The 12,389-nt window shown below is 22.6% G+C and overlaps 1 protein-coding gene across 1 annotated transcript in view; it reads right to left on the bottom strand.

The window, feature by feature from the left end:
- LOC101506095 (probable pectinesterase/pectinesterase inhibitor 25) overlaps positions 1-244 on the bottom strand; it is a 4,390-nt gene extending 4,146 nt beyond the window's left edge. The window contains 1 exon segment of the mRNA XM_073368911.1: positions 7-244. Coding sequence (XP_073225012.1) covers positions 7-197 — 191 coding nt within the window. The 5' untranslated portion in view covers positions 198-244.
- Between the last annotated feature and the right edge of the window lie 12,145 nt (positions 245-12,389).

The raw sequence follows: 12,389 nt of genomic DNA, 5'->3' as shown, positions 1-12,389 counted from the left end.
TCGGAAGACGAACCGATGGTAGATAGTATCGAGCGGCATAGTTTCGGATATAATGTCGCTTTACACGCGACCGAAGGAGAAGAAGAAGAAGAAGAAGAAGGAGAAGGAGGAGAAGATTGAGCTAGAAGTAATGGTGTGAAGAAAATGAAAAAAAGAAATAAAAGATTGAAGGAAAATGGTTTTGGTAGTGATGACATTTTGTTTAGTATGTGTTTGTTTGCTTGTGAATGTGTTTTGGAATAATGGTAGTAGTAGTAATTTATAGGCAAATAAATGAAGTTGTTGAGATGTTATACGCGTAGAGAATTATTCAAAAGGTTAAGGAATAGTACACAATACATAGAACAACTTTTTAAAAAAGGTGGTTTTTAAGATAAGAAAAAAATATGTAAGTATATAATTTTCGTTAAATTGATAGAAAATCAATATAATTTAAAAAAAATTAATTTTGTTTCTCTCCTGAGTTAGGTTTGTGTCTCTGAATTAATTGTTTTTTTTTAATAAATTTTTAGTTATAAAAAAAAAGGTACACACTATATTGAAGTGTAGGGTGTGTCGGTGTGGGGATACATAAATGGGGTACAATAAATGATTAAATGCATTTATAAGGTGCAATGGAACGTGTAAGGGAAGACTTGAACTAAAGGTGTAGTTGCCATAAAAATGATGCTTACTCAGTTCTATAGTAATAAGGCATATGTTTGTTTGTTTGGTTCTTTATTGAAATTATTACTACTTCTACTATTTGGTACAACTAAACAACAAGGGAAGGTATCAACCACCTTTCTTTTCTTTGTTTTTTTTTATGTCTTTCTCTTTATATTATCAGCTTCCAAAATGAATATTATGGTTAAGTATATAATATTTTATTTTGAATCTCATAAAGATATAATATATATAAATATATATATATAGGTTGGTGTGTGTCTATAATGTAGGACTTTAAATAGGTGCAGTGCTTTTATTTTATTTTTTGCTATGATATCTCCAACTAGAAGTTAGAAGTTAGGAACTAAATGTACCAAATATAAAAAGATGTTAGGAACTAATAATTTTATATATGCTTCAATACAACAACAAGTTCTTGGATTGTTTCACAATTCAGCTTACAGGTATTTGATAAAAACAGTCACACTTTTCAATCTACTTAAGAATACTTTACTAAAAATAAAATTGTATGAGTTAGCCCACAAGACTAAAATGGTCAGTCCTTCAAAAAGGTGGTTTGAGGTAGGGGCTTAAGCTATAGGTTATTATGATTCGAAGTGGACATAAGGTTGTAGCTAGAGTAATGAAGATACGACTCTGAAAGATGGCTCTTTTTTTAGGAAATGAGTGTTGTATCTGTAAATACTCTGAAGTTTAAATTATAATTGGGGATCTTGAGATATCCAAAAATAGAATTTCAATGTGATTCTCGCATCTGACATTATTGGTGATTCTATGTGTTACAGGACAATCAATTAGTGTCGTTGAAGAGGAACATGTGACGTCAATTTGATAAACTTTATGTTATGATGGACTCAACGAGGATGGAGTAAAGACCTATTCCATAACAATATCAATTTAAAAGATTATAAAAATTTAATGGATGTTTTGTGTATATTTAAAATTAAATTGAAGGTGAACAATATGCATATGGAAGGTTACCTACTAATAGTGTCATACAATATTATATGACACCACCATATGATACTTTTAGTACTAAAGAAAATCAAACAAGTAAAAAATCTACCAGATTTACTTAGAGTTGCATTGAAGATTTTTTACGATTAAATGATTATTTCCCAAACTCCCTTATGACTCAATAGTGATATCAGATTGATGGTTGACTAAAGTAATTAGTTTCTTGTATTGAAATTATATCTGATAAATATGGTCAGGTGGCGTATCTTATTAATGTTGAGTGTCAATAGCGGTGCAAAAGAATGAAAAAAAAGTATTTGTTTGAGGGAGAGCATGTCTAAATGAATAAATTGACTTACACTTGAGGAGAAGATTGATGGTGTTTCAAGAGTGAGTAAGGATCTCATATTAGATGCAAAGTGGATGTTGGTTTATATATGTGAGATGACTCATATATATAATGTATTAAGATTTTAGATAAAGATATATAATGTTAAATCCACTTGTGTGATTGTTTTTAGTCTAATATGATGATCTCACTTCAATTTATGACCCGACATAAACAAGGATGAATTTGAATGATTAATGGACATGAATATTATGTAGAGTTAATAGTCACTTTGGACTTTATATGTTTGAGACAATCACTTTAATCCTTGAATGCATCAAAATAATTACAAACATATCTCAATTGTACTGTCTCTTAATAATATATAAAAACTCAATAAGACAAAAGACACATTCAAAGGTTAAATTAAAAAATAAAAGTCACACTCGATGATTAAAATAAATAACAAAACACATGTTTAAATTTGTTTCTATAAGTTTAATATATTCAATAAATATTATGGCAATTTCTCGTGCATTTAAGAATCAAAATGAATATTTACTCCTATTATTATTTATGATTATTTAGACAATTTTTCTTAACTTAATTTCAGATAACACTTCAATCATTTATCTTTTTATTTCCGATTTGGTACTTTATTAAATTTTATTATAAAATTTCAAAAATATAAAGAATGAAAATATGAGTTTATTTGAAGATTTGAGTTATAAATTTGATGAAATTTGTATTATATTGAAGATGATAATTAATTTTATGAGTTTTATTTAAAAATTTTGATTAATTTTTATAAAAAAAAAAAAGATAACATAGTTAATATTTTAAAATATAAAAGATCAAATTGTTTATTTAAAATTAAATAAATGATCAAATAAATAAATAAATAAATAACTGAAGTATTATCTAAAATTACGTTAAGAGACTGCATGAATAGTTATATCTATTATTTATTAAGAGTTCAAAGATTCATGTATTGAACAATATATCATATGATGGAGTTATTTAGCTAGCTGGTGGCATTATATACGGCCCACAATGCCAGCCCAAATCCCACAAACTCTTCCACTCCAGTCAATGTTACAATCATAGAAATTTGTGAGGTTTAAATAATACTGTAAAACAGTGGCCACTAGGCACTGCTAGTTATGTTTTTTAGCAAGAAGCTTCTTATGTTCACATTGCACACTCCCCAACTTCATGGTCAAGGATTGGAAGCTCTCTCAAGTTGCAAAAATAAAAACAAAATAAAAATGAAAATGTTTGTTAAATTTAATTTTGCTGTCAACTAATTAGCTGTACTCTAGCTCCAAAAGTCAAAATTATGTTGTATGAAATTTTCTCAATATCGAAGTAGGGCATAGTGAGAGTATGGTGTGAGACAAAAAACTGGTAATCACTCGGGATCATAGTTTAGAACTATCGACGTCCCTTATTATATAATACACAATTTTATGTTTAAACTCTAATTTAATTAATAAATATTAATATTATTATATTTTATGTGTTTATTTCAGATTTAATAATTTTGTTAATTAATTATAGTAGAATTTTTCATTTTTAAAATAAAATAAATATAATTTTATATATTAAAATAATTAAATATTTATACTACTATTAAATTTTTCAATTTTATACATTAGTATTCGGAGTTGTTCTTAAATAGTATGTGCTTTAATTAAATAATATTTGAAGTTGTTCTTATATTTATAGACAGAGAAATAATATAATGTACTGTTTTTATAGCTACTAAAAAAGTTGAATTAAAAATAAAATCATAAATAAAAAATACTATCTTCAGTTTTATATATAAGATAAAGTAAAGTCAATAAAAATAAATATATTTAGTTTAAATTTTAAATTAAATATATTAATTTTTATTGATTTAATTTGTATATACATATAGAGAGAGAATCAGGGATAGTATGATATTTGTTTCTAATTCTATGACTAAATTAAATTTAGTGACATTGGAATTAGTGTATATTATATCATCGTTAGAGATAAAAAGCACCTAATTTTATTTTGGTGTTATAAATATAATTTTGTTATGTATTACTTTTAAAATAAAATTAAATAAAAATAATAGTTAAAAAGTTAATAGATTTAGATAAAATTTTAACTAAATATATTAATCCTCCGATTATCAATTTTGTTGATATTTCGTTTTAAATAGGTATTTATATTATTTGTATATATTTATTTATTGATGGTTTTCTTTTAGGAATATGGATGGATGTATTGAATCAAACAATATTGAAGTTTACAATTGATTCTTTATATTAAATAATTTATTGCAAAACACATCATGTGAACTAAGTACTTTTTGTTGAAACAATGTGAACAGTGTATGGTGAGTTTGATTTTTAATTATTTACCATGATAATCACATTATTAATAATTAATAGTGTCATACCATCTTCGTGAAAATTTGTTACAGCACAATTTTGGTCCAACAGCAGAACAACTTGGTGTATAGTATTGAGATGAAACAAACAAACCCACGTGGATTAGCTTTTCAAATCATGAAACGTGGTCCCAATAAAAGAGATATCTCTCCCGACTAGGCAATTAGTAGTCCCTCGTATTAATATTATAAGTTAAAAAGTGAATTATTATTATAAGTAAAAGTTTGCTATTTTTAATTTATTTAATATTAGTATTTTAATATATTTTCATTTTAGTATAAAAAATTAATATTAATAGTTGAGTGTTTGATATTAAATAGATAATTTAATAAATTTAGATTATATTTTAAATAAAATTTAAAAATTAAATATATTTATAAAAGTACTTGGTCATTTTTCAATCAAAAACTCAAGAAGTGTTTTTTAAAGAGAAAATTTAAGCTATCTCTCAGTATATAATTTTTTCGATTTTAAAGATAAACAAAAATAAAAAAATATTTGATTCTAAATAAAAATTAAAAAATATGTGATTCAATTGCATAAATACTATTTTTTTTTTTCTTTTTTTTATTCAAAGTGCAGAAGTAGCGAGTATAGAGTACAAAGTATACATAGATGTATGAAAGAATGTATTTTCATATATAATTGAGGCTTCTCATGAATTTTGGTGCACAAAACAAAATGTAGAAATTAATCTTTTCAAGATTTAAAACTATTTAAAAATTGATCCTCTCAAATAGTAATTTTTTTATAAAACTCAAATAATAAATTTAGACTTAATTATAGTTTTGATCCTCTTATTTTAGCTGAATCACAAAAATAGTTCTTCCATTTTATTTTTCATCAGTTTTGGTCTTTCAAACAGATTTTTAATCTAAAATTTGATGAAGTGACATTTTTTACGACACTTTTTACACCACGAGAATTTTAGATATAGTGTGGTTTAAATAAGCGTAAAAAAAAAACATTTTATCAAGTTTTAAATCAAAATTCTGTTTAGAGACTAAAATTATGGAGAAATAAAATAGAATACTATTTTCGTAATTCAATTAAAATAGGGAAATCAAAACTACAATTTAGTTATAAATTTATATATATGAGTCATTATTTGATAATATAACTTTTTTAGAGAATGAAAAGTAATTTGTATATTTCTCATTGATGAAATTCTCATATCAATAATAGAATTTGAACTCTCGTCATTTATAATATGAATTGAATCTTTCCTAACTAAATGACAAATGAAATTTATTTGATTATATGTTTTTATTTGATAGGTTAACTTACTATATTTATTTCACTTTTGTTCTGGTTTACTACATTTTATCTTATTCTGTTTATTAGGAGAAGGGGGTGAATGAATAAAATTAGTGCAAACAAAAGGAGTTATGGTCCACTGGCATTGACGATTATGCAAATAATTTGTGGCAATAATCCAAGAGTCAAGCACAACAGAGAGAATTAAAGTCCTAACTCTAAAGTGTATATTATTATGGTTGTAATTCGTGTAATCTTCAGATATTTTTGAAACATTGAGAATTATTGTTTGGCAGTATTGATCATTACCGACAATAATTGTGAAAATAAAATAAAAAAGTTAGGAATTTGTATATATATCTCTATTTTTTTCTAAACTTATTTATATATTATTTTAAAAATTATATACTAAAATTTTTTACTTTTTTGTTTACTGTTAGGGGTTGTATCTCTGTCATGCAACTATTTAATATATAAATTTCTTTTTATGTATTATGAGGTCGAATCTCGGGATGTGATAATCTGTAAAGTTTTAATTTTTATTTTATTTTAATAATTGAATAATTGTTAATTTAATAAATAAAAAATAATAAAAATATTTATAAAAATTAAATTATATTAATAAAATTAAATAAAATATATTTAATAAAAAATAAAATACATCAAATTAATGCAGTTAAATAGATGTGTCAAAATAAATAAAATGTTATATTATTTTAACAACTTTCTCTTTTATATTCTTTTATATAAATCTATATTATTAACTCCCTCCTATTTTGTAGATAAATAAACTAGCAACTTAATTTTATTTGGTAACAACTTTCTTTTGTTTTTTCTCCAGATCTAATAAATAAAATTAATAATAATAAAAATAATTATAATTATAATAAAAAAAAGTAAATTATATTAATAAAACTAAATAAAATATATTAAATTGAAGAAAAAATACATCAAAATTAATTCAGTTGAATAGATATGACAAAATAAGGTATATTATTGGCATAATTGCTCATGCGGTCTCTTAACTTTTATTTTTATTTTTTCAATTTAGTCTTTTATCTAATTTTAATAAACAATTTGATCCTTTATATCTTAAAATATCAGCAATGTCATCATTTTTTTACAAAATTTTCAAACAAACCCCATAAAATTCAATATCAATTTCAAAAAAAAAAATATATATATATATATATATATATATATTCATCAAATGCATAATTCAAATAAACTCATATTTTCATCCTCAACAATATCAAATTCATCAAATAAAGAATGAAAATATGAGTTTATTTGAATATTTGAGTTATGAATTTGATGAAATTTGTATTATATTGAAGATGATAATTAATTTTATAGTTTCCTTTGAAAATGTTTTAAATTTTTGTAAAAAAAAATTATAACATTGTTGAGATTTTAATACAAAAAGAACTGAAGTGTTACTGAAATTAAGTTAAGGGACTATGGGAGCAATTATATCTATATTATTTTATCAACCGTCTCCTATTTTTTATATAAATCTATATTATTTTTAACAACTCCCTCTTATTTTAGATATAAAATACTAACTTAATTCTATTTTGTTAATAACTTTATCCTATTTTTATTATAATTTTATTATAACTATAATTTCATTAATTATTACTTTATTATAATTTTATTAAAATTATAATTTTACTATTATAATTTTACTATTATTATTTTTATTAATTTTTATTTATTAGATTCGAAGAAAAAATAGGAGGAATTTGTTAACACCGTAAAATATGAAGAAATTGTTAAAGTAATATAAATTTATCTAAAAAAATAGGAGGAACTTGTTAAAATAATATATCACTTATTTGTTTTGACACATACTCAATCGCATTAACTTGATGTATTTTTTTTATTAGATTAAAATAATGTACCACTTATTTGTTTTGACATATCTACTTAACCGCATTAACTTGATGTATTTTTTTTATTAGATGTATTTTATTTGATTTTATTAATATTATTTTTTTTATTTTTTTTATTAAATTAACAATTATTTCATTGTTAAAAAAAATTAAAACCTTATAAATAGTCGCATCATCGATATGCGACCTCCTATTGCATCATCATAGGATGACAATGCGACCTCATGAAAGTTATAAAAAAATAAAATAACTTTTAAGGTGGGGTATATTGGTGAGATTTTAAAATATATAACATTGTTGACATTTTAATACAGAAAGGACTGAAGTGTTACTGAAATTAAGTTAAGGGACTCTGGGAGCAATTATATCTATATTATTTTATCAACTCTCTCCTATTTTTTATATAAATCTATATTATTTTTAACAACTCCCTCTTGTTTTAGATATAAAATACTGACTTAATTCTATTTTGTTAACAACTTCCTCCTATTTTTATTGTCTTTATTTTAATTTTATTATAATTATAATTTCATTAATTATTAATTTTATTAATTTTTTTTATTAGATTCAAAGAAAAAATAGGAGAAAGTTGTTAACACGGTATAAAATATGAAGGAATTGTTAAAACAATATAAATTTATCTCAGAAATAGGAGGAACTTGTTAAAATAATATATCACTTATTTGTTTTGATACATCTACTTAATCGCATTAATTTGATGTATTTTTATTATTATATTAAAATAATATATCACTTATTTGTTTTGATATATCTACTCAATCGCATTAACATGATATATTTTTTTTATTAGATGTATTTTGTTTGATTTTATTAATATAATTTTATTTTTTAAATTTTTTATTTATTAAATTAACAATTATCTAATTGTTAAAAAAAATTAAAATCTTATAAATTGTCGCATCATCGGAATGCAACCTCGTATTGTATTAAAATATATATATATATATATATATATATATAAATCCTAAAAAGTTAATCTATTAGGAATTATGACCTCTCAGTAATGACAATTATAAGAGGAAGTTATAATAAATTTTTTTACATAGTTATCATAAATATTATGAATGGTCAAATTTAAAAAGTAACATTTTTAAAGTGAACATATAAAATTTAATTAATTAACTCAATAATTCATAATAATTTTAATTTAATTATGTAAAATATAAATTAAATAACTAAATATAATAATTGACAATAGTTATTTATGAATGTTTAGTTTAACAATGCTTCAAAAAATCAAATCCAATTAAACTTTCAATGTCTTGATCAAATGTTAATACTACAGTATAGTGAGATATATTGAGGCAAAATTATTTAACTAATTCTCAACATAAACCAGAGTTTGCACAATTGTAAAAAAAATTATTTTTAAGTAATACAAAAACCAGACAAAATAGTGTAAAACAAATCTCCTATGTGAAAACCAATTTCAGGGAACACAGAATTAGATAATCTAACACAATTGAGAAAGAATCTAAAACCGAAATGGTATAATTGTACAGAAAATCCCTAAGCTAATGATTACAATCCCAATACCTTTCTTCTTCTATTATAAAACATATTTTATTTTCATTAATTTATAAATATTTTAGTATAATTGTAGTTTTTTTTTTTATTATTAATTTATAATATTGATCTTCTATTTTAAAAATCGACAGTTTTAGTCGCTATATCTGATTTTTTAACTGAAAAAAGATGACATTGAATGTTTTAAACATCGTAATATAATATGATGATGTCGAATGATGTAAAATGATTATGATATTGAAATAAAATACTCTAAAAATTTAGTTTTTAATTTCAATTTTTTTATATTTTCAATTTAATTTATGCATTTAAATGATTCTATATCATAAAATTGTATGTTACGTCATTTAAAATATTTCAAATCACCATTTTTTTATCCAAAAATTTAAGAGAATAATTAAAATGACAAATTTTAAAATAAGAGAATTAAATTTATAAATTAATAATAAAAAAACTAAAATTATAATTTAATTTAATTATTTTTACTTAGTTTGTAATTATAATTACTACTTTAGTTTATCACCCTAGTGAAAAGAAATTGATATTCAATACAAAGTCTATGTAGAAACAATCATTTTGTTAAGTGATATAACTGTCTGTTTGTGGTAGCTGGCAGTTTTTACTTTTTATAAATGCTTGTAGCTATCGTTATCTAACTTCCATTGATTCTATTTTATTACAAAAAAATTTACAGATGATTTTTATAATAATATACTTTTTTAATAAAAAATTTAAAAATAAAGCTTTAAATAATAATTTAGTTTAAACATTTCATCTATTTGTTGTAATTTCTAAGTTAATGAAATTTTTAAAAATAATTAAAATAAAAAATTATTTGAAAAACTCTTTATAAAAATTATTTGAGAGTTATCTTTTAATTTAAAAAAAATAATATAATTTTTTATCATATAAGAATCTATATTAATAAAATTTAAATTATTGAATCTCAAAATTATTATTTTTAATCAATAACAATTGAATTTAAAATAATTTATGTTATTTTTAAATAAATTTTATAAATATTATTTTAAAAAATATAAAATCTAAATTAATTTTTAAAAATCTAAAAGAAATCCACCCGTGTAGTTTAATATTTTGAATACCACTATATAGTTTAATATTTTTTCTATCAAACAGTAAGTATCATTTTAGTAAAAAAAAAATCTTAAAATATCATCAATAATTTTCAACTTAATTTTAAATATTTTTTATATTATTCTTTAATAAGTATTATATACATAATTTTCAAATATATTAATAGTTAATATTATTCTTTTTAGTTATTATATTTTTTTAATATATACATCAACATTTTAATATATATGTCAACATTTGAATTAAAAAAAAAAACCTTAAAAAAGTCAATGATCGATTAATGGTGGTAAAAAATAGAATAATGATGGTAAAAGATAGAATAATTTAATATTATTTTTTTAAAGTGCGATAATTTAATATATTTAAAAATTAAAAAATATATGTATAAAAAAATCAGGACTGTAAGAAAAGAATGTCAAAAAGTAAGTAAGTCTGAGAGATTTGACAAGTACTTTATGCATATTGTTATGGATCTTGTGACCACATTTATGAATTATAATCGCTATTGATTGTGACACACATGGCCGCGTACAGTTAGGCTGACGAGTAAACAGATAAAGATGAGGAAATCGGTTGGAGTTGGTAAACGCATAGCCAAAAATAATGTTATTCATTCAATAGTGAAGTATGATTTACGCCTTCCATTCTTTTTTTGTTGGCTCATAAAATAGTTTATATATATTCTAGAAATAATTTTGTGATTAATTATTCTGTTTAATAATTTAATAAAAATGATGTATTTTATTTATAAAATCGTTAATTATTGATGTAATATATTGATAATCAAACACACAAAATTTTATATAAATTTAAATTTTATAATTAAGTAATTTAACAATCGATAATTATTTATATTTTTTAAAATGTTTATTATACATTCGTTTGAAATTATTTAATTTAATATTAAATGGTTTTAAAATTTTATACAAATTTGTGAAGTTGGTCTAATCAATAATTTTTTTTTGATTTGACGGTTAGATTAGTAAAATTTATTGTTTATATTAAGTTATTAAGCGAAATAACCCGTCACAGAGTTACTCCAAGAATCAACGGATATCTACTATATATATATATACCCAACTTTTTTTGAGGGTCCATCTTGGTGCATTGTGATTTGTGATGGAGCAATTGGAACATACATCGCACATCCAAAAATTCTTAGATATGAGATATTATATTATTGACCAAGAATCAATTGTAAAGTGTAATGATTGTGATAGCTTGTTGGTCTTATACAAATTAATGTTGCAGCATACAAAACTACATGCCCCAAAATAGAAGTTGGGAGTTTGCATCTCATGAGGAGTGATCTTGCAATTAACTTTATACGTCTAATAAATGATTCTACAAGTCCATTATGTGTATGAACATGTGTTACATGATGTTCAATATCAATCCCAACAGACATGCAATACTCATTAAACGCTTGGGATGAAAACTCGGCGACATTATTGAGATATATTCTCTTGATGGGATAATTAGGAAAGTGAGCTCTTATTCGAATTAGTTAAGCAAGTAATCTAGCAAACTTCTGGTTGTGAATTAATAAAAAACAAACATGTCATCATCTAGCCGATGCATCAATTAATATCATAAGATATCAAAATGGTCTATACGATGGATGTATTGGCCCACAAATATCATCGTGTATACGTTATAAAAAATTTAGAAGATTCACTTCCAACTTTTGTCGGCGGTGGTTGAATTATCAATTTTCTTTGTGAACAAGAAATACATGAGAACTTATTAGACGGAAGAATCTTCTCGCTCTTCCATAGATTACTATTTGAATTTTTAATTATTTTTCGTATCATTATAGACTCGAGATGCCCAATCGATCATGCCAAACAACAAATTTATTTTTATTTGTAAACTTCTAGTTTACAATTACACGTGTTATATTAATATAAGTGTAGTACAAAACAAGGAAACACATATATCTTTTTCAACAGATGTGTTTTATCCAAATCATGTGTTGTGATAGAGAGGTATTCAATATCTTGTTCATTTATTGTCTCAATATGGTATCCATTTAGACAGATATCCTTGAAACTTAATAAATTTAAATGAGATTTGGAAGAATATAATGTGTTCTCAATATGTAATTTTGTTCCTCCATATAATGATTATTAGCACTTATGGAGCCTTCAATTATCTTTGTAGTATTAGAGAAGTATAAAGATAAATTTAAAATAGCATTATGATTTAAACACAATT

This window comes from Cicer arietinum, chromosome 5 (genome assembly GCF_000331145.2).
Source record: "Cicer arietinum cultivar CDC Frontier isolate Library 1 chromosome 5, Cicar.CDCFrontier_v2.0, whole genome shotgun sequence".
NCBI classification, from domain to species: domain Eukaryota; kingdom Viridiplantae; phylum Streptophyta; class Magnoliopsida; order Fabales; family Fabaceae; genus Cicer; species Cicer arietinum.
This window is presented reverse-complemented; position numbering and strand designations above follow the sequence as displayed.